Below are 26,256 nucleotides of genomic sequence, written 5' to 3' on the forward strand. Positions count from 1 at the left end.
GCTCTTCCGGAGGCTTCATTTTGGTCGCTCATCGGTCCCCTTGGTAACCACTAAAGCATGTCCCCGCCTGCATACGTTTCAAAGGCAACGGCTGGAGCGTCGCCCTGCCCTCCCGGGAGGCCAGAAGTGACGGCCTAGGTAATATACTGTTAATAGTTCGGCAGAAAGCACCTCCGGGTGGTCCCAGGAGGAAGCGGGGTTCACCTGGGAAGGCCGGCCTGATCCATGGGCATTCTCCAGGGAGGAGGAAGTCCTTCATTCGATCTCCGCTGAGGGCCCTGCCCCTAGTGGGCACCCATTTACTGATGAGAGAACTGTCCCATGATTTATACCTAGTCTGACATATCTTCAGATATCAGTATTGTGTTGCAAAGTGAAGGATGGAAGTTTTTGTCCAGGCTTATGGGACATGCTCAACCTTTTACTTAATTGGGTAGCCAGAACCAGTAAGGTGACCTTTTAGTTTATCTCAACAGGCAATGTTATCAAAATCTGACTGGGACTGGGCCAGTTTTGCTTCCATACATCAGGTGGCTGAACTGTGACTTGTATATTCAATCATAAATTGCAACTGTTTGTCATGGTTCTTTCTGATACCTAGGAATCCCTAACTGCCATCTTGCCATGATTGGGAGCTCTCAGCCTAGGGCCTGTCAAGTCTTCCCAGGAGTGTGTCACAGGATTGGGCTGTTTTGTGGGGGGGCTTAGGTCTTTTCTCTGGACTGTGTGGGTTCCCCAGAAATGACTCTCCCACCATCCACCATGTAGATAGAGAGCTGAAGCTCTTATAGCTTTCTCTAGTATTCTCCCACCTGTCATATTTTAGGTCTCCCCTCCCAGGAGGTGGCTGGTTTTCAAGCCTTCTGAAGTTCTGCAGTGTAAGGCTGGCGGGACGTCCGTCTACTTCACCCAGTAGCAACTCATTATCTGAATTGCTGTAAGTCACTGACAGCTCCAGCATCCCCACCTGGGTTCAAAATACCATTGTAACTGCCTCCTCTTTCACCATTCTCATCCTCATCAACCCACAGGATTTGTGTTTTAAACTCTGGTTTCAGTGGGCTTCTGAACCAAGTGAGAAGCATGTATTCAGTTCACCATCTTGACCCAGAAAGACCAGGGACACTTACACTCAGAGCTTGTTCAGGGTTAAGAGCAGCCAGTCTGGCAGTACAGGGCCCAACATGCCACAGAGGTTTTGGGGAAAGTAACTTAGGGGAAGTTGGGTGCTCAAGACATGGGTGAAGGAAAGTGCTCATGGTTGCTGTTCCCACAGGAACAGGGTGGAGGCCACTGACCAGTCCTGGGTATTGGTAGGGGTGGATTGGTGGAGGGTGAAAGAACAGAGACCCAGGGCCTTACCCAGGAGGAGCTCAAGGAAAACAGGAGGCGGCTAGTCAGAAGACAGGAAAGGGCATCAGGGCCAGCATGAGTGGTCTGGAGGGCTCATGGTGGAAACTGGGCTCCTATGCGTGTCCCAAGTGCAGAAAAGGTTGCATGTGATTCTGGGTACCCACTTGCAGTTCGACAGATGTTTTTGTTCCTGAATCCTATGGGTCCCCAGAAAAATCCTTATCAGGGTGAGGGTGTCTGCATTTCACAGCTGTGCAGACTGAGGTAGATGTGACATGTTCAAGGCTGCCTCGTGGAAGACAGCCTGGGGAAAGGTGAGGGTGTCGAGCAGAGCAGAGCAGAGAGGATGAGTCCAGGAAGGGCAGACTATGGCTCAGGGGCCCACAGGGTATCAGGAGGCCTGGCTTGGAGGACCTGCCCTTGAAGGGTCTTAGGGAGCTGGGTCCTGCATGACTCCTCTCTATGCCTCCAAGTCTCCCCTCCTTGTAGGAACTTGTGAGGTTCCTGGGGAAGATAGGTCCTGCTGGAAGGTGGGGAGTAGGGAGATTATGTCTGTGCTCACTGTATATGGCAGATGGCTCTGAGGTCTTGGTTGTGATGGCCCCTGACTCAGACTCCACAGCTTGGATCCACAAAGGCCCAACTCCTAGTAGACCCTACCCAGGTCTCCTGTGGCTCCCCACCCACCTCTGGCTGCCAAGGGGACACAGGTATCCCAACCCCTCAGGGCCACAGACAGGCTGCATCTCTTCCCTGTGGCTTCTCAAAGGGACTCAGGTTGAAGCCAAGTCCCCACAGCTCTGTGACAGTGATATGCCCTGAGGGCATGTCTGCACTGTGCTAGGGTGAAATCAGGCTGTTACCATTCACACGTTTTTAAAAAGAAACCTTTATCAGGGAGCCTCTCTGGACTTGGTGGGAAGGGAGGCTGAAGTGGTGGAATTCCACAGCGCTGTGCAAGAATTTACAATATATGCCCGTTCCAAGTTGTAACTTCTAGTCTTTTTTTCCCAGTAAAAAGACCATTAACTTCCCTAGGCATGAGGCCTGAAGTCAAGATGGGCCTCAGTCTGCTAAGGGCCACAGGAAGTAAACTGGGCACCCACGCACCTGTCTACCTCAGTGTTCCCGCTGTGTGGAGGTGTCACACTGAGGAGGGATCTCGGGAGGGTACCTCATATGGGCAGAGTACAGGTAGGCATGTGGCCCCTGGGCCCTGCAGAAATGAGCAGCCCCATCTTGTGTCCTCTGAACCTGTCACTTCAGTCACCTCCTGTCAGGATAGTAGGTTATAAAGGCTCCTATCACATTGACTTTGGTAGTAGGACACGGAAATGCTGAGGCTTGGATGAGAATTGGAACGATTGTGGTTAAGGAGCCATCATTCTCCATCTGTCTTTCCCCTGCGGACCTCCGCCTCCTATGGGTCGGCCATGCTCAGGAAGCCAGGCCAGGCCTCTCTCAGCCCTCACAGCAAGCAGATTAGAGCGTAGATGTGCAGTGGTAAGCTGTCTGGATGTGGGGCCTGGCTCTACTTTGTGCAATTCATACCCCTTCTCTGTGCCTCAGTTTCCTCCTACGAGAAGTGGGGATACCAGCCACAGCAGCCACCTCACGGGGCTGTTTGGAGCAATTTCACAGGGACTGGCACTTGGCACATGTTGGCCTTATCAAGAGCCTGTCTGTCAGGGTATGGCAAATACCCTCTGTAGGATGAAATCCCTTTTTTCCCTTTCTTTCCCCCAGAGGAGGAAGCTGAGGCTCAGAGCCCAGCTATTAACCCAAGGCCAGCACCCAACCCACACATGACCTCTCGTCCACTGGGCCAGCTCCCAGGAAGCCTTGGATGAATCCAGGCCTGGGGGGAATATCCTGAATGTGCGATGTAAAAAATTTCTCGGCCTGCCTCCACCCCATCCCGGCATTGCCCTCCTCTTAGCGTTCAGTCACGACATGCAAGCAGTGGCGCCATCCTGCTGTCCTGCCACTGGCTCTGCAATGTCTCAGCCCCACCAAAGTCCCAGCCTCCATATCCCTCCTCTAGACCTTTCCGCAGCCTGACCTCTTGGGGATGAAGGAGTCAGCTGTGGCTGAAATGGCAAATCCTGTCACCACATACAGATGGAATTGCAGAGTGCACACAGAGCTTCTCCAGAGTGTGGATTTGCAAAGGACGCGTGGCCCTTTAGCTGTGGAAAGGACTCAGGAGAGGTCGGAAACGGGGAGCTGGGACCTCAGGCCTCAGCTGGCTTCGGCACCCTGGCTGGGCCTGAGCTGGAAGTGGGCCTGGCTTCCCTCCCAGGAGTGCCAGCTGAGGGTGCCTCCGGAGGCTTGGCATGGGAGCTCAGGCCCGCCCTGGCCCTGAGCCTCCGCATGGGTTTCTCGCCCGTGTGGATCCTCTGGTGGTGGAAGAGAGCTGGGCGCTCGCGGAAGGCGCGGCCGCACTGCGCGCACACGAATGGCTTCTCACCCGTGTGGATGCGCCGGTGGCTGAGCAGCACCGCACCCTTGGCGAAGGCCTTGCCGCAGTCACCGCAGCGGAAGGGCCGCTCTCCCGTGTGCAACAGCTGGTGCTGCGTGAGGTTGGAGCTGTGGCTGAAGGCGCGGCCGCACTGCGCGCAAGTGAAGGGCTTCTCCCCGGTGTGCACGCGCTGGTGCTTAAAGAGTGAGGAGCCCTGGCTGAAGGCGGCCCCACAGAGCGCGCAGGCATACGGCTTCTCGCCTGTGTGCGTGCGCTCGTGCTGAATCAGGTGCGAGTTGCGGCAGAAGCGGCGGCCGCACCGCGCGCAGGCATAGGGCCGCCCGCCCGCATGGATCTTGCGGTGCTGGCTGAGGTTGGAGCCGTGGCTGAAGGCCTTGCCGCACTCGCCGCAACGGAAGGCCTTCTCAGCCGTGTGGATGCGCTGGTGTCTCACAAGCGAAGAGCTGTGCCGGAAGGCCTTGCCACAGGCCGTGCATGCATAGGGCGTCTCACCGCTGTGGATGCGCTGGTGCTGCGTCAGGTGCGATGTCTGGCTGAAGGCCTTGCCGCACTGCCCGCACTCGTAGGGCCGCTCGCCGGTGTGCGTGCGCAAGTGCTTGAGCAGGTCGGAGCTCTTCACGAAGACTTTGTTGCACGCCCTGCACTCGAAGGTCTTCTCTCCTGGGAGGAGGCCAGGGCCGGTGTGGAGGGCCTCGCCCAGCTCATCCCAGGTCGGGGGCTCCTGGCCGGCGGGGAGTCTCTGAGGCTCGTGCCACACCACCCGCACTCCTCGACCCCCCCCAGAGTGACCGGCCTCAAGAACAGGGTCGCTCGGGAAGGTTCTCCCCGGGGCCTCCCGCGGGGACGGCTTCTGCTGCTCGGGCACCCTTGGCTGCTTGCCTGGCTCCAGGTGGTCTGTGAGGGCTTTCTCCGTGATTGGGCTGCCCGTGGTAGCCCTCAGCGGGGAAGTCAGTCGCAGACTGACACTGGCCTCACCACTGCCAGGGCCTAGCAGGAGCCTTTCCCAATAGATCACAGAGACCCCCGTGGGTTTTCTCTCCCGGGATGAGGAGGTGGCCTGCCGGCTCCCCAGGCATTTCCCACGCACACTGACAGCAGTGGTGGGAGGGACCCTGGTGTTCTGGAAGGTTCTTGGCCACACTGCTTCTCCAGAAACATCTCTGTCCTCTGCCAGATGCTGGGAACCTGAAGACACAGAAAACAGTGGATGCCTGGGGGTCATCCTCACCAGGAGGGCGTGACCAAGGCAGACCGAGTGAGTGGGCAAGGGGGACCCTAAGGTCTGGGTGTGGAAGCTGGGGAGAAGAGGAGCCAGAGACCCTTCCTATATGTAGCTCACTTGTCTGAGGGATACCCCAGCCTCCTTTTGTTCTTTACACTGATGGCTCCCCGATGCTATAGTTTTACTCACAAACTGTTTACTGACTGCCTCTCCCCTAGCACGGCCAACCCCTCGAAGGCAGGACCAGGAGCGTCCTGATCAAGGCTGTGCCCCCAGTGCCGGAAACAGGACTGGTAACTGCAAGTGCTCAAGAAACAATGAACACATAAATGAATGAAGGAATGGCGTCACAGATGAGGTGGTGAGGTAGGACAGGGAAGCTTTGACGCCACACACCCTGACTTATGGTGGGATTCTGAGCAGGTCTCAGCATGGCCTGGGGGTGCTCTTGGAGCTTCCCCTGAGGGAAGCCAAGGCTGGAGCCTTCAGGAGAGGCTAATGGTGGAAGGAGAACAAAAGGAAATCGGTATAAGGCAGGAGAGGAACATGTCCAGGAGGGTGGGGAGAGGGGACAGAAGCCTGGCCACTCACCAGGGCTGGGCCTCCTCTGGTTGTTCCTGGCCAGGGTCACATCTGTCCCACTGAGGACCCAGGGTTCCTCACCACGCTCAAGCTGGATGACTACACGGGGTCGGGAGGCAGAGAGTCCTGTGAGAAACAACCAAGTGAGGGACCAGCCCCAGCTCAGGACAACCAACTGCCCAACAGATGGTAGGAGTCAGGGCTTCATGGGACACAGACAGTGTCATCTGTGCAACCAAGAAAACCCACAGGTTGCACCACAAGTCAGGACTCATAGGAACAGCTCAGTGGTGCCTGTGAGGAGAAATGTGTTGGCAGTGCCCAAGGAAGGGTACTGAGCCCAGGCACAGAGGTGCCACAGCCAGACAGGGACACTCAGCCACTGGGTATGGAGCTGTTCACAGGCCGCCAGGAGGTAAGGAGTTAGTGCTGCTGGATCAACCTGGCAACAATTGAGCTTTCCCATGGAGGACCCAGGGCCTTACCCAGAGAGGCCACGAGTGCAAAGTTCTCCAGCATCACGTGGTGGTACAAGGCCCTCTGGGCAGCATCCAAGAGGCCCCACTCTTCCCGGGAGAAGTACACGGCCACATCTTCAAAGACCATCAGGCCCTATAACAGTGGGTAGGGGAAGATGGACATAATCTAAGCTATGGCCATGTGACCCAGGACCCAACTCCCTGTCCCAATGATACCTCCTTGATGTCCCTCCGACGTTCACCTTCCATCCCCAGGGCTCTGCCGATGCAACTTCCCTCACCTATCTGAGCCTTAGATGCCCCTGCTGAATTTGCCTGACCTTTTAAGGCTGCTGCCCCAGCCTGAAGGACTGGCTGATTCCCACCAGTCTCCACAGTGGTGGCCCCAACGATGGCGTGGGCACACAGGAGCCAGTTCCCTCTATTTCCTCCTCTCTGGGCTGCCACCCTCCCTTTTCTCAGCCACCTGCCAGACTTCCTGAGTGCCCCAGGGACTGCCAGCATCTCTTGATCTCCCTAGAGCACCAACTGCCCATCCCTTGCTGAGTCCGTGAAATCCTCTCTTACGTTTGATTCCCAGGTCCTGCCTCCATTCAGGATACTAGGACTCTGTCTTTGGATATCTACAATTCCAGGTCCATGTGATGCCTCCACTCTGGGACACGGCAGACTCTTCCTTATTTTCCCCCGAAACCTGCTTTCCCTTTAAATTTTACTTTGTCTACAGCAGCTCCATTCTTCTGGTGTTCAGACTAAAAAACTTGACAGTCCTTCACTCATACCCCGTACCTGATGATCAGCAGATCTATCCAGAATTCAACCACTTTCCTGTCTCCACTGAACTAATATGGTCCACGTGCTTCCTCCCTGCACACCACCCGCCTCCTCTGCGCCTGTTCTCCACTCGGCAAACGGTGGGATACTTTAAAAATCCTAATTTAAAGCATGTCCAGCTTCAGGTCAAAATCTTACATGGCTTCCTGAGCTCTCGGGATAGTCTTAACTCCTCCGCTTGGCTTTCAGATACACCTATCTTCTCGCCCGAGCTCCACGTTGAGAAGCTCAGTTGCGTAAGCACCTAGGCTGTCACCCCTCCCAACTTTTGTACGTGCGGGATCCTTCCTTTGGAACTTCCACACCTCACCCCCTTCGCTGCCAGTAGTGGGGAATCCCACACGTGAATGCCCCAAAGGCATGGACACCGGGGCCTAAGGCGAATCAAGAGACAAGACGTCCAGGTGAAGTCCCTCCCTCAGTCGGGTCTTAGGTCCATGGAGGTGTGGTCCCGGCGGGTGAGGGGTCTGAGGTTCTACTAACCTGTGCCGCTGCAGACATCGAAACCTGCACTTGAGGCGGCCGACCCAGACGCCCCTGGACTCAGTCTCCTGGTCCGTCAAGGCAGCAGGGCGCTGCCTCCAGAGCCGCTCAGGGGCCGAAGAGCACGTGGCTCCGGGAACAGCCCGAAGGCCCCACGGGGTCGCCCACACTACCCCCGGAGAAACCCAGGCTGGGGGGCGGAGCCGTCGGGGCGCGAAGCGGGCCCTGCGCCCACGCCTTCCTCGTGCCCGTGGCTCGGGTTTCCAGACCTCTTGGAAACCTGGCCCGACCAGCGGCGCTCGGCCCACAACACCGGCGTGGTCCGACGCCCGGCAGCAAAGTGACAGTGCCGGACGCCGGAAGTCCGGCCCCGTCACCCTCATTGGCCCAATGTGCGCGCGACGTACGCGCAGCGTCTCCTGGGAGGCGTAGTTTCCTGCAGCTCTCCGCGCTGGAAGGTGATGCCTTTCCGGATCTCCAGGGCAACTGCCAAACATCACTGCGCGGGATGCTGGGAGGTGGAGTCCCACGTCGCGCACCACCCTCTGTGGGGTCGTTCTGCTGGGGTCCTAAGATACCCACGCCCATACAAGCGGCCCCCAAGACTAAACGCTAGAAACTACTGAGGTTCCAGAGGCGACCCCAGTGCGGAGCACTAAGTATAAAGTTAACAAGAGGGGTGGATTAAAAGGCGGAGGAGTTCAAAACCCAGTTTTGGCTCTTGGTGGCTGTGTGCTCTCCCCCCACCCCCCACCCCCAGCAGTTTGACTTCTCTGTGGGTCAATGTCAAAGAGAAAACCTTAGATCCAAGATGGTGTCACTCCTGCTAAAAGCCTAAGATATCAAACTTAGATTTACTACCTGATATCATCGCAGTTTCAATCTTTCCCGGAAACATAATCTTAATCAACCGGTCTTGAATTTTCCTGTCAACACCAGTAAGGTAATCTGTCACGTGGACCCTCTCCTTCCCCGTCCCCCTCAATAGAAAAAGAGGCAATCTTGTATGATAAAAACCCTTCCTGTTCTCCTCCCCTAAAGAAAAGACATCCTTGCTCAGAAAACATCCTTTTCTTTGTCAATAGCTCTCTTGCCCCACCCTGCTTCCTATAGAAACCTTCCATTTGGTACACCCCTAAGAGTGCCCCTCTAGTTGCTAGATGGGATGCTGCCCATTCATGAATCATTTAACAAATCAATTAGTCTTCAAATTTACTTGGTTGGATTTTGTTTGTTAACAAGTCCCTTTGCTACCTGAAAAATTAAATGTCAATGAAAAAAGAAAAGAGGAAGTAGGAGATGAAAAAACTGAAGCAAGAGGTGGGGTGTTGTGAGGGTGGGGGAGCCAGGGCGTGCATACGGGCCTCTACATGTGGGAAAGGCAGGGAAACAGATTCTCTCCAGAATCTCAGGAGGAAACAGTGTAACACCTTGATTTTAGCCAGTGAAGTTGACTTCACACTTCTGGCCGCCAGAGTTGTAAATTTGGGTTGTTTTAAACCACCCAATATGTGGTAATTTGTTACAGCAGCATAGGAAACCAATACATTCTCTGCTGTCCTCCAAACCTGCAGAGAATTTAAATGAGTTTATTTGAGCCCAACTGATGACAATTGCAGGGAAGTCAAATTTCAACGGATTGAGAAAATGCTCTATAGAATGGCAGTTTTGGAACTTATTTTATACATTAGAATCAAAGAAGCCATAAGAAGGGTTACATAGAATCCGTTGGTAGGAGGTTAAGGGGGTGGGAGAAAGCAAAGCGGGGAAATACCTGGGGTTGTGTATAACAGAGAGACATACTTCTTTTATATGGGCGAGTCCATGACAATTGTGGATGGAAAAGGGGCCACATGTTAAACCTGACAAGCTCAAGAGACTGAAGATAACCACATAGGATGGCGTGAACATAAAAATTCCCAACTAAGGTGGACCATGGCGGAAAGTCACGTCTTTGGCCTGTAGCTTCCTTGACAAAGGTCAATCTTTACCTTAAGTGAGACTGTCGTCATTTGGCATCTAAGATAACATACCTTTGCAATATCAGAGGAATCCCTTTTTCCAGAACCCCCAGGGGGCACAACCCACCACACCAGAGTAGTAAACTACAAAATCCCTCATTGTTGTCTTTTTCCCCAAATACTATATGTGCTGTAAAATACTATTATTCTGTACCCACCAATGTAAAAAAAAGTGTGTGTCTCTCCATTTTACTTTTTATCCAATCCCAGAGATTTACCTGCTTTGCTTTATTTCATGTACACTTCCTCCTTTAATGTGTAAGATAATTTGGAAAACAGCCATTTTCCGCAGCATTTTCTCAATCCATTAAGACTTTGCTTCCCGGCAATTATTTCAGTTTGGCTCAAACAAACTCTTAATAAGTTTTCTCTTAGGCTGGATGTTTTTTCATTGACATGATTAATAATTAACATTTACAGCACATAGTGATGGTATTTGGGGAACAAGCTATCAATGAGACGGTCTCTGAGTTTGTAGGGCCTGCCCTGCTGGCCTCCCCTGAGCATGTCAGGTTCAGTACATGGCCCCTTTTTATCAACACTGAGCAGCTCACTTCCTGAATCATAGAAAGTCATTATTTAGAGGCAGACAGGCACTTGTTCCCTCTGAGGATTTGGGGCCCTAGTGTCACTGACTTTTCAATAGTTTGGCACTCCTGTCACCATCACTAAGGGTGGGATGAATCCCATTTGCAGACAGGCTAACTGGAGAAGCAGGCCCTCCTTGCATGTGTGGATGGAAAAGGGGCCACATATTAAACCTGACAAGCTCAGGAGACTGACAATAACCATATAACATGGCATGAGCCTAAAACATTTCATAACTAAGTGGGACATGGTGGGAAGTCACATCTTTAGCTTCCTTCATAAAGTTAATCTGTGCCTTTAAGTGGGCCTGTCTATTGTCTTTTTGCACCTAAAATGACATCCTTGGGATGTCAGTAATCGCTTTTTCCAGACCAGAGCAGGAAAGTATAGAACCCTCATTATTATTCTTGTGCATTGATTAACTTCTCTGTGAGAACTATTAACTATCCTGTACCACCTATGTGAAAGAAGTGCCTGTCTCTCCAATTTATCTAATCCCAGAGATTTCCCGGCTTTGCTTTCTCTGACCCCCTTAATCTATCACCAGTGGATTTCATGCAACCCTCCTCCTTTGATTCTATGTATACAATAAGCTGCAAACTGCCATTTCATGGAGTATTTTCTCAATCCGTTGAGATTTTGCTTCCCAGCAATTATCGTCAGTTTGGCTCAAATAAACTCATAAGCATTCTCTTAGCCTGGATGTTTTTTGTTGACACATATAAAGGAGGAATATGTCTCTGTGAGTCCCCAAATGATGTAGGGGACTTTGGAGTGAGTGAGTGAGTGTCAAGATCGTGTCTCGTGAGACCGAAGAATGGAAACACGGACCCAGCAGAGGCAAGAGTTTTAAAAAGAGGATCGTTTATTGAAAGCAAACGGTCAGAGCTCCCGAGCCGGAGGGGGTCCCAAATGGGGGTGCCCAGTGACTGAGGCAAAAGCTCTTACTTTTATACCTTCCCTTGCCTGTTTGGGGAAAGGTTGCTGTCTGAAGAAGGGAACTGGCACCTTCTAATGAAATTCGTCTACCAGGTTTGTTTACTTGCCCATCCTGAAGGAATTAGCAAAGTAACCCACTCTTATCTATCAGATCTGCTCCATTTGTCAGGCCAAAAGGAATTTTATGATTAACCTCAAGGCCTTGTTACATTATGTCCTAGAGCGAAGGAGTGATTTCAAAACCTGAAGTTTCAGGATATGGCTGTCTTTGTTGATTCCACCAGGGATCTCCCTGTCTACCTAAGGATATTCTAACCTGTCTCACATGCACCAATCCTGTGGGTTAGTCCCTAGTCTGGCTCTTCTGTGCTGTGGTTTGGCTGGGCCCCCACCTCACCCAAATCTCAGTGTCTTTGTCCTGCCCTGGAGCCCATGGAATCCCTTCTGGGTGTGGCACACACTTGTGAAGAAGTCCCCAGCCCACCCCAAGGTCATCACAGAGTGCGGGGGGGGGGCAGTGGGGGGGAGTGCGATTTGAGCAGAGTGCACCTGTACCAACGTGGTCAGTGTCACAGGCCAGGACCACCAGGCAGCCCCAGAAAGCCCACCCAGTGACATGTGTGCACACATCTTCAAAGCTACCTGGCCACACACCAGTGTTGCACTCCTGGCTGAAGTGTTCATGTGGGGAACACAGAGGAGAGGCTCCTGGTTCAGCACCAACCTCCACGAGGACCAGAAGCAGCCAGTGGAGAGAAATGCTACAGAAGGGGCACAGGCGTACCTCTTCTGATCTCCACCTGCAACGCCCATGACAGATCTGACCCTTCAGCAGGAATCTCCGTGAGAAGGGAGAAGCCATAGGGCCGTCAGTGTGTAGTGGTTGGGAACTGACTTACTCTGGCTAAGGGGAACCATGGAGTGTCTGCTGGCAGTTTACCATAGTATGCTGCGCTGCTTCATGGACATACATAGTTAGGTCTACACATGCACCTGTAATATCTTGGGGACCACTCCCATCCTTACCTGTGTCGGTGAAAAACATCCAACCTAAGAGGAAGCTTATAAGAGTTTATTTGAGCCAAACTGACAATTGCTGGGAAGCAAAATCCCAATGGACTGAGAAAATGTTCTGCGAAATGGTGGTTTGTAGCTTATTTTACACATAAAATCAAGGAAAGGAGGTTGCATGAAATCTATTGGTGATAGGTTACGGGGGTGGGAGAAAGCAAAGTGGGGAAATCTCTGGGGTTGGATAAAAGTAAATTGGAGAGACAGGTACTTCTTTTATATAGGTGGGTGCAGAATAGTTTACAGTTCCCTTTTTACAGCACATAGAGATATTAATCAGTAGACAAGCATAACAATGCGGGATTTTGTAGTTTCCAGTTCTGGTCCTGAAAAAGGATTACTGACACTGCAAAGATGTTATCTTAGGTGCAAAAAGACAACAGACAGGCCCACTTTAAGGCACATATTAACTTTATGAAGGAAGCTAAAGATGTGACTTCCCGCCATGTCCCACTTAGTTATGAAATTTTTTATGCTCACGCCATGTTATGTGGTTATTTTGTTGCGGAAAAATGATGAAGACTGAGAGACTCAAGCGGCACGTAGAGATCAGGGAGAACACAGCTTTATTACGCCAGCGGGCTCAGTGGGATTGTTCCCAAACACTGAGCACTAACTGGGGTCAGGTGCTTTGTTTTATAAGGTTTGGCCTCCGGGTTAGGGGGAAATCTGGCTGGAGTGCTGGGGAGGTCCGTCCCTAGCAGCTGTGATCGCTCAACATTGTTTTGACAGGGAGGCCTCTAACTATGGTGCCCACCAGAGACATCTCCGATAATAAGGTATGGGAGGAGGAGGGGGATGGAGCTCCTAGCCGTGCCTGCATGAAAAAACAGTCCCGAAATTTTCAGTCTCTGAGCTTGTCAGGTTTAATATGTGGCCCTTTTTCTGTCCACACTTCCTTCTTTTGGTCATAAATCAACCCAAAGGATGCATTGATGACCATCCTTTGGTTGGATAATGTGGTCCTACGGTGTTAGAAAGGCTCATTCCTAGAAGACTTAGTGTCAGTATTTGTCTTGCTGATTGTTGGACCATTGTGGGTGGGGAAGACCATAATCTTAGATGGCAGTCAAGGCTGAATTATTTATTTATATTTAAAAGAAAATGTGAGAAAATGGGAGGCAATCAGATCCTATATGTCTAAATTAAATATATTCTAGCTCATTTTTAATCTTTGAGCTATCGAGTTTTTTTTCCTCTGTTTTATGTTGTTGTTGTTGTTGTTTTTAAAGATTTTTTTTATTGGGGAAGGGGAACAGGACTTTATTGGGGAACAGTGTGTACTTCCATGACTTTTTTCTAGTCAAGTTGTTGTCCTTTCAATCTTAGTTGTGGAGGGTGCCATTCAGCTTCAAGTTGTTGACCTTTCAGTCTTAGTTGTGGAGAGCTCAGCTCAGCTCCAGGTCCAGTTGCCGTTGTTAGTTGCAGGGGGCGCAGCCCACCATCCCTTGCGGGAGTCGAAGAATCGAACTGGCAGCCTAGTGGTTGAGAGCCGTGCTCCAACCAACTGAGCCATCCGTGAGTTCAGTGGCAGCTCAGCTCAAGGTGCCATGTTCAATCTTAGTTGCAGGGGGCGAAGCCCACCATCACTTGCAGGACTCGAGGAGTTGAACCGGCAACCTTGTGGTTGAGAGCCCACTGGCCCATGTGGGAATAGAACCGGCAGCCTTCAGAGTTAGGAGCACGGAGCTCCAACCGCTTGAGCCACTAGGCCAGCCCTTATGTGTTTTTTTTGTATCTAGTATAACATGTACAAACTAGGACCAAGAGAGATAGTATTATACCAGTAACACCGATTAAGCGCAGAAAATGTCCTATATTAGACAAGTATGAGTCTGAGGGGAGCAAACATCCTAGCCCACTGTTTGAAGTAAACTGATATCTTGGGATGCTTAACCATAGAGCTGGGAGGACTATGGGTGGAGCTGGGCCCCTTGTTAACGCTCTAGTCTTGACTTCCTGTTGAACTCTATGGTGACCATGGGTGAGAGGGTGGGGGTGGGAGAGGGATGCAAATAAAGGGAGAAGGCATGTTTGAGCTTGCACCTTTTTCCATGTAGGCAGCCGGAAGGTAGTCTGGTTGCGAATGTGGTTCCGTTTCTTTTCTTTTCCTGAACAAACTGTTTTATTTTGGTGGATTACCTGGAGAATTATTTGGTCAGACGACATTATTGGTGCCCTATGTGGGGCCCAGAGAGTAGTGGCACTCCAACGGCTTCTGACCAGTGAGCAAACTATGGTGCCTAACTGAGCTGCTTTCTGCTGGATTTTTGCTCCCTGGCTTAGAATCCTCTGGTGAGTTCCTTTCCTGGGTCCGAGCCAATAGGTTTTGCATCTGGCTTTCTCCAGGTTTTATTTGGGAATTGTTTAAAATTTTTTTTTGTCACTTATTTGTTTGTTGATGTGCATATGTGTGACGGCTTTACGGCTTATTTCTTTGTGTACTCATGGCATGTTGGCTTGATTTCGGAAAGCAGGAACTGGCTCTAGCCTTCCTATCTGCTTGGAACTGGCTCTAGCCTTCAGCCTGGTTCACAGTGATCCGGCTGTTCCAATATGAGGTGAACTAAAGGACCTGCAAGTTATTTGAGTAGTAAATTGTTTGAGCCCAGTTTTTTTTTTTTTTTTTTTTTAAAGGGATCTCTGATATCCAAGCTTTCTCAAACTGTCCCTCCTCCTGGGACACCCGCCGAGTATATGCTTGGAACCCACAGAGAAATTTTGTGCACGTATTTAATGAATGGGAAGATCTGACTATGGATAAATATCAGTGGCCGCTTTGAGGAACTTTCAATATTCCCAAACTTGAATTTCTGAAAATTAGATTGTGTAATTACAACGCTAAAACTAAGAAGAGGAATAGAAGCCTATTTGGAGTGGTAAATGGAGGCCTTCGATTGAGATTGTGAATCTAAAGTTACATTTTTACAAAATAAAGTCTCAAAGCTAACAGAGACTGTTAAAAATTTAAAAAGAATGGCACCTGAAACCTTGTGTCCTCCCTCCTGTGCATTGCCTTGTCCTTCCCCCACTGCTTCTTTGTCTCAAACTCCACATCCAATGCCATCTTGTTCCTCTTTGCCACCTCCACCACCTTCAAATCAGCCCCTGGCTGCAAACTTCTAAATCTTCTCTCAACTTCCTCAGAACCTATCAGTACTTTCGCATTTAAGATGACACCTGGGGATCCTAGCAAACCCCACATCTCTTTCGTTCCCTGACTAAAGCTGAGTTATGAGCTATAGTGGAGGAATTTCCTATAGTAACTAAGGATTCTGGTAATTTTGCTAAGGAATTTGATATTACTATTCAAGCTTATCAGCCTGGATTTTCTGATTTATATCAGCTAATTAATATGTTGGTTGGTGAAGTCCAAGCCAGATATTGAATGAGAATTGTCAGATGGGAACATCCTGAAAGGGATTTAGAAAAGCAAACTCCTGATTATTGGGAGGAAACCAGGCAATTTGCTAGGAAACAACATCGAGCATTTCCTGAGGCTTTTCCAAAGGTTGATTGGAACAAAATTCAGGATTGCTCACAAAAGCCTGAGGAATCTGTTAATGACTATTATAAAAGATTCCAGGCCGTTTTTAAGGAACATTCAGGTTTTCCTTTAGATGCTGGCCACACAGGGACAGTTTTTAATTCTTTGTAAAAGGGCTAAATAAAAACCTTTACCTTCTGGGTAGGAGACTCAGGATAGGATGGGGAACTATGCCTACCCTAGACTTGGTAAATTTCGCTAAGGAGCTTGCTAGTACCCTAGATGGGCTGCCTAAACACAAGATCGCCAAGACTTTTGACTTTCAGCCATGGCAAAAGGGAGTCCCTGTGGGAAATCAAAGAACTACAACTTTTTGCCACCACTGCAAGAAACAAGGACATTGGAAAAGGGATTGTCATAAGTTAAAGTGTACAAGACGCTCTCTGCCAACTAACCAGTCTTTTTCAGGTTTTCCTAATTCAGAGTGACAGGGCTCTGAGGAATTACAGGAGTTTTTTTTTCCAGTACTTCCCCTAAATCATCTTAGAAAAACAGGTTTACATATCTAAAGCTATTCCCTTTTGTCTAGGTCCCTTAAGAGATAAACATTAACATTGTTTTATCCTTAGTTCTTCTGCCCCTAGCCATTTATTAGACAGAGACTTCTTAGAGACATATCATGCTGGATTTCTTATGAGACTGAGGAAGCCCCTCATGACTTCCTGACTCCTCAAGATGATTTGCAGAAAACTCCTCTTGGTAAAGCTAATTTCTCATGGTTTACTAATTGTTCTTAAGGAATGACAATGGTGAGTACTGTGCTGGTTATGCTTTTGTAACTCCTTCTGAAGTTATTGAAGCAGCATCTTTGCCCCTGGTTACTTCGGCATAGCAGGTTTCTGAATTATATGCCCTCACTAGAGCTTGCATTTTATCAAAGGGTAAAGCTGTCAACATTTATACCGACAGCAGATATGCCTTTGGGGTGGCTCATGACTTTGGAATGCTATGGAAAAAGTGTGGTTTCCTTACCTCCAATGGAGATAAAATTAAAAATGGTCCATATGTACAGAAATTATTAGACACTATACTTTTACCTGATGCTTTAGCCATTATTAAGATTCTGGGGAGATCCTTTTGTAGTTCATAAGTGTGATGATTGGGTGTTCACGCTTTTGTGTGAGATGTGCCTCCCACAAACCTTGTTACGAAATCGGCACATTACCCATCTGACGTGAACTAGAGGGGAAAAAAAAAAGGTTCTGGGGCACTCTAAACTTGATTCCCTGGAAGCCAAAGGAAATCACCTCGTTGACATTCCTGCTAAAAATGCTGCCCTTAAAGACATCAACAGTAGTCAGGTCTCTGTCATAGTCCAGAGAGAATCTTCTCCCACTGATGACAGAAAACTTGGCCAGAGAAGTCCAACAACCAACTTCTGAAGAAGAAAAACAACTGGAAATCCAACAATTGTTGGTTTAATAAGGAAGAAAGACTCTGGTTTGGATCAAATAACAACCCAACCCTATTAGAAAGTTTGAAATTCCCACTTTTAACCACTGTACATGCATTGAACCATTGGTTTACTGACAAAAGGGTAGCTTTCATGCACCAATATTGGTGGGGAAATATTAATAAGGCCACAAAAAGTGCCTCCCTCAGGTGTCCCACCTGTCCAAAGTATAACTCAGGGAAGCCTATTTGTACTGCCCCTGGACATTTTAAATTGCCAAATGGCCCCCTTGAAGTCTGGCAAATAGACTTCATACAGTTTCCGCATCTCATGGATATAAGTATGTTCTAGTCATAATATGTGTGTTTTCTCACTGGACTGAAGATTTCCCTTGCAGACAAGCTACAGTAGCCAAAGTACTGTTAGAAAAGATTATTCCTACTTGGGGAACTCAAACTCACTCCACAGTGATCGAGGAACCCATTTCACGGGTCTGGTGCTAAAACAAGTCTATGCTGTTTGGTCATTCCTACAACATTTTCACTGTGCTCACCATCCCATCTTCAGAATTAGTTGAACACACTAATGACATTATTAATACTCAATTGGCAAAATTTATGGAAACTTCAAATACCTTGGCCAAAAGCATTGCCATTAATCCTTTTAAATCTCAGATCTATGCATGAGATCTCACCTTTTGAGATAATTACAGGACACCCTATGCATCTGGCCCCTGCTTCTCTTGATCCACAGCTGGTGAAAGGAGACATACTTGAATATTGTAAGGGCTTAATTGATTCTATCGACAATAATCATGCTTTAATCAAGCAATCATTTCACCATACACTCTGGGAAGTGAAACTAAAAATTCATGCTTTACAACCTAGAGATTTTTATTGGAAAATACACCTCAAAAAGGATTCCCTCCAGCCATGCTGGAAGAGCCCTTACCAGGTACTATTGACTAACCCCTGTATTTTTAAACTGCAGGGAGCAGATTCTTGGATACGTGTGTCACACCTAAAAAAGGCAGCAAACCCTGACTGAAAAAATGTCTGATGAGCTGAAACTAAAACTGTCAAGATTTAAAACAGGTGACCTCTAAGGAACTTGAGTTCCTGGTCTGTGCCTGCCACATAAGCTAGGTTGCTAGGTTCTTCCCCCCCCACCCCCCGCCTTCCGCCTGCCCCTCTCCACTCCAGTTCAAGCCGTTGTTTTCAATCTAGTTGTGTAGGACACAGCTCCCTGGCCCATGTTGGTACTATGAGCCTTGCACTGCCCCCAGCTGAGGCAGTTGGTTGCCGGTCATTGGTCAGCCACTCACAGCAGCTCGCTGGAGCTCTTGTTGGTTCATGGCAGCCCACAGCAGCTCATGATGCCTGCTGGCCACTCACGCTAGCCACCGGTCACTCATGGCAGCACACACAGCAGCCCCCAACAGCCTGCAGCTGCTCATGCCAACCTCCAGCTGCTGACGGGAGCCCAGCTCCAGGGAGAGCTATTGTTCACAATCTTAGCTGTAGAGGGCGCAGCTCACTGGCCTGTGTGGGAATCGAACTGGCGACCTTGAGTTAGGAGCATGGTACTACAACCACCTGAGCCACGGGGCCGGCCCCTCTATGTTCTAATTCTCTTTTACTTTGATCTATTTAAGCTCTGCTTCTGATGCCGGTGGACACTGGACACCAGGTGTTTCCTGATCCATATACTCTTCCCCATGATTTAAGAGATGATACCCAAAAGAGGCCCTTCTGACGACGAGGGACAAAAAGCTGGACACTGGAAACCTGAGACTAGAAGACCTGCCTGTTGATCAATGATGCTTTTAGAGAAAAGATCTTGAGCAAGAGAAGGGAAATGTCAAAAGTAAACTGACATCTTAACACATTTTTTGCGGGAAACGAGTAAACTCGTCATATCGCCTCTAGTTGGAACCGGCAAAAATTTTGCAAAGTAAATAAATAGAGACCTCTTTTTAAACTAAAACACTGAAAGTTTCATAGAAAAATATCAAATAGATCGAAAGATATGAATATTTTACGGAAAGTCTAATTTTGGCGAGAAAATGTCAAAAAAGCCCCGCATTACAACGCGATTTGGCAGGAAAATGCCCACTTACAAAGTGTTAAGATGCTTAACCATAGAACTGGGAGGACTACTGTGTTTCCCTGAAAATAAGACCTGGCCAGACAATAGCCTCTAATGCGATTGGAGCAGAAATTAATATAAGACCCGGTCTTATTTTACTATAAGACCGGATAATATAATATTGTCATGCAGGGTGTCATGCGGGATCTCAGCTCCCGCTCCTCACATAAGAACACAGGATATGGTGAGGCCAAAAAGGAACACCCATGGAGCCATAGATAGGGGAGTCATACCACTATATTCTCACTGGCGGCTGGGCGAGACACACGAAGTAGGATCCACACAATCCGCAATCCGCCGTCCACTTTTCTGCCTCCCAACCAACCAACGCAGTCACAGCAGTTACATTAGCAACCAATTGGCCAACAGGCTACACCAACAGCCAACCACCACCCAAGCCAGCACCCCCCATGCGAGGCTGAGAGCCTGGAAACTGCTCTCTGGAACTCTGTCCCCACACTCCACCCCTCCAGGGTCTCACCTCACAATCTACATGACAAGCATCTTCTACAATGGGGCCTGTGTCAGGAACCCAGCTCATGAGAAAAGAAGGTCACAGTCCAGTTCAAGTAATGTCTCAGGGGGTGTCCTTTGATGTCCACCTACTTTCTGGGCAAGCCAGAGCTCCCCGGGCACCGTCAATCCTTCTGGGCACAGCCAGGGTTCCCATAAACAAGACTGCAGTCTACGCCAGTGTCAGGGCCAAAACCCTCTACACATTAGGAGGGAACCAATGTATGGACAGTTCCACGTGGGGCCTCCGGTCCCTGCTCGTCCCCTCTGACCAGGTATCTTGGCCCCACCCCTAATCAAGCTGAAAGGAGTCGGCCTCAAGCGGCCGCATGAAGTCCTGTAGGGAGCTGGAACATTAAGGGTTAAGAAAATGTAACTTCAAGCAGAGTTTGGGAGGATCGCTAAGGAGAACTCCGATAAGCATAAAGAACAGACACCAGCTGTTCTGGGGATGAGGAATTATCAAAAAGGTAAAGACAGTCAGGGTCAAACTTTGAAAAAACATAACTAATCTGTACTTGCTGCCTCAGCTGCTCTATATAACCTTCTTGTTTCTGTGTGTATAAAAGAAAGCTGGAAAATAAAACAGGTGCTGCAGTCTAATTAGAACTGCTAGCCCTCCCGATCCCATCTTTGTCTCTTGTCTATTTTTTTCTCAATCCTCACTCCCCACTTCAGGAACCGTTCGTCTCGTCGGCAGGCTCCGACAAAGTCCTAAAACTACAAGGGTCGCACTTTCCCAGACTTCTCCTTTAGGCTTCTCCGGAATTGCTGTTCCAGACACAACTGTTTCCAAAGTTCCAACAAGAGTGCATTGGGTTGTCGGTCTATTTTTCCCCGATCAACCCCAGCTGCCATGAGATCATGCCACATCTGCGTGCGTGTTACTCTCTGAGGCCTGCGACCTCGCACCATTACTTTCGGCTTGGGCTTCCAGGTCTCAACTTCTCGGACCTCCTGTCTTAATTTCCTTTGCCACCAGCTTTCAATGTCCCCTAGGGTGGCCATGGCAATGGTAACTTCATGGATCTGCCTCCCCACACAGGGAGTAAGAATGGCAACCAAGGATCCAAAAGCACTTGCAGGGGCAGTATCCAAAACCAGATCTCTAATGCTGGTTGGAAAACGCTTGTCATCTGGCATACCCATTTCACGGATGATTTGAGTAAGTTCAGTATATGATTGCCATTTACTCACAGTGTCTGGAAGCTTGCCAGCCTTTCCCCATACTGTGCGTACCGCAGTGGTGAGCCACTCCATTAGAGTGTGGTTGCTCTGGTCTTGGGCCAACCTATGGCAATTCTATAACTTTTGTCTCAGGGACGGATGCCCCATCATGAAGGCTAGCTTTTCCATTTTGCCTGGGGAGCAGAAAATGTTGTCTGCCCCCTCATCCCATAAACATAGTAATCAAGCCGAGATTGGCTCTCCAGGGTGCTGTCGGCATTGCCTCCCCAGTTCCTGCAATTCAGTGGGAGTGTAAGGGGTGTAGGTTGTGAACTTAGTCACAGCTGGGTTACTGGCAGCAGTGCCCCCAGGAACCAAAGGTTTCTCATGCTTTACCTTTTGCTTCAAGATGGGCTGGTCTTAGGGGTTGGGAGCTACATTTTCTCCACTCATGTTGTCTACCTCTGCCTCAGAGTCTCCACTGTGGGGCTCCTCTAACAGGTGGACCGGAGCTTCCAACACCTCCCACCGGGACACCTGGACCCGCACCTGGGCTGTTCCAGCAAGTGCTTCCTCCAAGTTAAGATGCACTGCGGTGAGAATCTCCTCCAACCGACAGTCCTGAGCTTCCAACGCCTCCCGAGGCTGCTGACCCAGCACTTGAGCTATTTCATTAAGCGCATCCTCCATGTTATGATGCAACGCGGTGAGGAACATCCATCCCACATGATTGGCTGTACCCTTTGCCTCCTCTGGCAACTGCTCAGCTAGAACCTGCAGGGCCCTCTCCATGCTGGCCAGAGAGCCATCCATGTCCTCCCACCCCTCCTTGGGGGTTTAACTTCTGAAAACAGTGGCTACCAGGTACCACAGACTGTGTGGGGCCACCTGTCCTCTTGCCCAGAGTCAGACACCATTTCTACCTGGTCGGAATCTGGCTTGCCATGCCAGGAATCTGATTGGGTGGAGGCCTCAGTGCAAGATGTCCACAACCCTCGGAACCTACAGCAGCAGCAGATCACCAAAAGGAAGGCGACGCCTTCTATGGTCAAGAGGGTGGTGTGCCATCTGGAGGCTTGAGTCTCCCAGGCAGACCGCGCCTCCCGTTCCTGGTACAGCTCCTCTAAAATTGAGCTTTCATACGTATAAACTGCTCCATTACCTTACAGAGAGTTTTGGCCAACACCAAGTCCTGCTCGCTGTGCCATGTGTCATGCAGGGTGTCATACAAGGTCTTAGTTCTGGCTCCCCACATAAGAACGCAGGATATGGTGAGGCCAAAAAGGAACACCTATGGAGACATAGATAGGGGAGTCATACCACTATATTCTCGCTGGCAGCCAGGCGAGACACACAAAGTAGGATCCACATGGTCCGCCGTCCGTTGTCCGCTTTTCTGCCTCCCAACCAACCAACACATTCACAGCAGTTATATCAGCAGCCAATTGGCCAACTGGCTACAGCAAACGGCCAACTACCACCCGAACCAGCACCCCCCACGCGAGGCCAAGAGCCTGGAAACTGCTCTCTCGACTCTGTCCCCATAATAAAATATAATATATCATATCATACAATACCGGGTCTTATATAAGACCCGGGTTTTTGCTCAAAAGATGCACTAGAGCTGATTTTCCAGCTAGATCTTATTTTCGGGGAAACACGGTATGGGTGGAGATGGGCTCCTTAACTGCCTAATCTTGACTTCCTGTTTACCTCTATGGTAACCACAGGAGGGGTGAGGGATGCAAATAAAGGGAGAAACCATGTTAGGGTGTCGCATCCAGTGCAACACGGGCAGTGGGAGAACGAGAAGGGGCGGTGAAGGGTTAAGAAAGAAACAGAAATCAAGAAAGTTTTGAAACGGACCAAGGGTCTCACAGCCTCAAAGGACTGAGAGCCCCGAATCAGGCCACCGTGTGGCTTTTATTGATGCACATACAAGGAAGTAACATTGTTTTTTCTACAGTCTGTGAGTCCCACACACCATACCAGGAAACTGGTTCAAACCAATCACCCTTGCCTGCCGAAAGTCCCATGAGGTATTAGTAATTATTGTTTGTACCTCACCAGGGGACAAAAACTTTATGCTGAAACTTGCTGAGATGGAGAATTGATGTTATCACATCTAGAATCACTACCCAAGCAGGTTGTGGGAAGGAATATAGCCACATAGGCAGACGCTCGCCTTAGACAGTGGAAGGTGGGGATCTGTGCCCCCCTGTATTGACCCCGTGAGTTCTCCTGATGGCCCCTATGTGACTGTGCCTGTCTTAGGTCATTCCTCTCTTGAGGAATCTTACCCGTCATTGGCCAGCCAGCCATCTTTTGGGGGCCAAACAGAGATAAATGAGGTGTAAGCACAAAGGTGAAGCAAAGTCCCTGAAAGGAACAGTTTCACAGACTCTTCTTTCTTTTTAGGAATAGGCACAAGGGGACAGACCGGCAGGCAGCTGCATGACAACATTAGGGCTCCCCCCTTTTTCCATGTGAGTGGCCAGCAGGCAGTCCAACTGCGAGTGTGCTTGCACTCTGGTAGTTCTACTTTTTTTCCCCAAATTGTTTTTTCTTTTCCCCTTTCTTTTGCCTCCCTTCACCACACTCCAGTTCAAGCAATTGTTTCTCAGCCTAGTTGTGTAGGACACAGCTCCCTGGCCCGTGCTGGTATTATGAGCCTTGTGCCGGCTGCTCAAGGCGGCACACTGTAGCCCATGGCATCTCACGCCAACCTCCAGCTGCTCCTGGCAGCCCGGCTCTTGGGAGAGCCGTTGTTCACAATCTTAGCTGTAGAGGACTCAGCTCACTGGCCCATGTGAGAAGCAAACTGGCGACCTCCGTGTTAGGGCCACGGTGCACCAAGCACCTGAGTCACCGGGCCGGCCTCAAACCATTTTCTTTTGGTGGATTATCTGAAGAATTATTTGGCCAGATGACACCACCAAAGAACTCTTTACATGTGTTATTATAATTTTTTATTAAAAGTATGTTTCCTCCCTCGTTTGCTATTATTTGTACCTTATGATAAGTTTGGCTAGATGAATGAAGACTTTCTACTATTTCATGATCTAAAAGCTCTAATTTGTTTCTGGCCAATTAGTTTCCACAGAAATGACTTCATGGGGAGGATAAGTTCAATTTACCAATACACTGGATTTTTAGTATCAATATTATTATAGGTTTCATTAACCTCAGGCAAAGTTAATTTGTCTGATTTTAGTATTACACCCTATTTTCATAGCATTTACTACAAATCTGGTGTCATTACAATAGACATTAATATGACAAGAATTTTCTAACTCTTCCCAATAAAAACATCCCCTTCCCATATACTACATATAGTTTGTTGAGGTGGCTACGATAGGTCAGGATTGGGTGAATTCAGAACTCTATATAGATTATAGATATAGATATAGAAATGATTATAGATATAACCATTTACCTTTTTGATTTAATATAGCCTATCTAGTTTATATTGGAAGAACTCAAGTGGCATTTATTAATCTGATTTCTGTTAGTTGTATAACCGGGAACTGTAACTTTAAGGTTTAATAGGGGCCAAGGCTAAAAGAACATAATGGTGTAAATTACAATTATTACCTAAAAACTTCTAGAGGCCAGGACAGTAAGAGTTTCATAAATTTTTTGTGCCTCAGCAGCCATTATAGGGGACTGATTTTTAAGTATACATCTTTTTCAACTTCTATATGAATTAATATAGTTAGTAGTCTATGTTGAGTTAGGGGGTAAACATAGTTGGTTTCTAATATATTTTTTAAAAGATTTTATTGCAGAAGGGGAACAGGACTTTATTGGAGAACAGTGTGTACTTCCACCATTTTTTCCAAGTCAAGTTGTTGTCATTTCAATCTTAGTTGTGGAGGGCGCAGCTCAGTTCCAGGTCCAGTTGCTGTTGTTAGTTGCAGGGGGCACATCCCACCATCCCTTGCGGGAGTCGAGTAGTCGAACCGGCAACCTTGTGGTTGAGAGCCCACTGGCCCATGTGGGAATCGAACCGGCAGCTTTTGGTGTTAGGAGCATGGAGTTCCAACCACCTGAGCCACCGGGCTGGCCCTCTAATATTTATATATATAAAATTTATCAATATTTTCCACTAACCTTCCTACAACTTTACTCGTCCTTTTCAATTTCTCTCCTTTTTCTCATCCAGACATAATCAACTTACTAGGACAAATGACTTTTTTTAACTTCTCTCAAAAATACACATCCGTTCTTTCTATAGCATTCCTTCTAAATTTCAAAACCATAAATATAATATTGATAATGAAGTTATCTTGTATATCTTTAGCAATTAACAGTTGGGCTATATAAGCACAGGGTTTGAAAAACACCTAAAGAACAAGTATAATTATCATTACTAATATTAGCAGACAGGTAAAAACAAATAGTTATTTTAACTTCAGTATCAATTATGTAAATATACAGTCTGCCTCAATGTCTTGGGTTAGCTGTCTATTCTGAGGTTGGCGGCTTCTCATCCTTGAGGACTCTTTGTTATCCACTGATAGGTCCTTTCTGACAAGATTGGAGTCAAATGGACAAAATTTCCTGGTTGTGAGTCATAGTCTTTAAAGTGTTCATCTCCCAGGAGCCGACTGAAGTGAAGTAGCTATTAATTTATTTAAGATAGTTGATTAAGTCCTTGATAATAATGTAGAATTGTCTCTTTTTAGTAAGGTTGGTTCATATGTTCTTGCACATAGGGTGAACAATGACTAATGAAGAGAAAGCCCATGTTTACCAAAAGGAATATATCTCAGGTTGAGAAGCACTATAAGAGGTTTTGGCCAAGAGAGATTGAAAGCTTCTGAAAATTTACCTAATTGGGTTTTTGTTTTGTTTTGTTTTGTTTTTATTTTTGTTTTTTTAAAGATTTTATTGGGGGAACAGTGTGTACTTCCAGGCCTTTTTACCAAGTTAAGTTGTCCTTTCAATCTTAGTTGTGGAGGGTGCCATTCAGCTTCAAGTTGTTGTGCTTTCAGTCTTAGTTGTGGAGGGCGCAGCTCATCTCCAGGTCCAGTTCCCATTTCTAGTTGCAGGGGGTGCAGCCCACCATCCCTTGTGGGACTCAAACTGGCAACCTTGTGGTTGAGAGGACGCACTCCAACCAACTGAGCCATCTTGGAGCTCAACGGCAGCTCAGCTCAAGGTGCCGTGTTCAATCTTAGTTGGAGGGGGCAGAGCCCACCATCCCTTGCAGGACTCGAGGAGTTGAACTGGCAACCTTGTAGTTGAGAGCCCCCTGGCCCATGTGGGAATCGAACCGACCATTTGTACATTCTACTAATCCAGAGGACTGGGGTGAGAAGCACAATGAAAATGCTATAAAATGAGCCAAATATTACAAATAGATTATTATTGGCTCAGTAAAATAAGTCCCTCAGTTACTATGTAACTCACATGGAATTTTCGAATTAAG

The 26,256-nt window shown here is 48.4% G+C and overlaps 1 protein-coding gene, 1 long non-coding RNA gene and 1 other non-coding gene across 5 annotated transcripts in view; 2 read left to right on the plus strand and 1 right to left on the minus strand.

Moving 5' to 3' along the window:
• The first annotated feature begins 9 nt into the window (after positions 1 to 9).
• LOC148757467 (uncharacterized) lies at positions 10 to 21,822 on the plus strand. Its single transcript, XR_016022163.1, has 7 exons — positions 10 to 138; positions 827 to 937; positions 5,010 to 5,090; positions 5,276 to 5,423; positions 6,846 to 7,032; positions 7,142 to 14,349; positions 18,649 to 21,822. It is a non-coding gene; the product is annotated as an uncharacterized LOC148757467 (long non-coding RNA).
• Positions 2,224 to 26,256, minus strand: part of LOC109434534 (uncharacterized) — a 41,408-nt gene continuing 17,375 nt past the window's right edge. The window contains exons 1-4 of one of the 3 annotated variants that reach the window (XM_088800430.1): positions 7,436 to 7,573; positions 6,125 to 6,251; positions 5,649 to 5,765; positions 2,224 to 5,020 (exon numbers count right to left, since the gene is read on the minus strand). In XM_088800430.1, coding sequence (XP_088656556.1) covers positions 3,588 to 5,020; positions 5,649 to 5,765; positions 6,125 to 6,251; positions 7,436 to 7,453 — 1,695 coding nt within the window. In that variant the 5' untranslated portion in view covers positions 7,454 to 7,573 and the 3' untranslated portion in view covers positions 2,224 to 3,587. Of the gene's footprint in view, positions 5,021 to 5,648; positions 5,766 to 6,124; positions 6,252 to 7,435; positions 7,574 to 26,256 lie in introns of those variants that run through there. The other 2 variants (XM_088800431.1, XM_088800432.1) reach the window with 2 other exon arrangements.
• On the plus strand, positions 16,673 to 16,776 carry LOC141567738 (small nucleolar RNA U13). Its single transcript, XR_012490573.1, has one exon. It is a non-coding gene; the product is annotated as a small nucleolar RNA U13 (small nucleolar RNA).

The sequence above is a fragment of the Rhinolophus sinicus genome, chromosome 8 (genome assembly GCF_057876585.1).
Source record: "Rhinolophus sinicus isolate RSI-liver-muscle chromosome 8, RSI-T2T, whole genome shotgun sequence".
NCBI classification, from domain to species: Eukaryota; Metazoa; Chordata; class Mammalia; order Chiroptera; family Rhinolophidae; genus Rhinolophus; species Rhinolophus sinicus.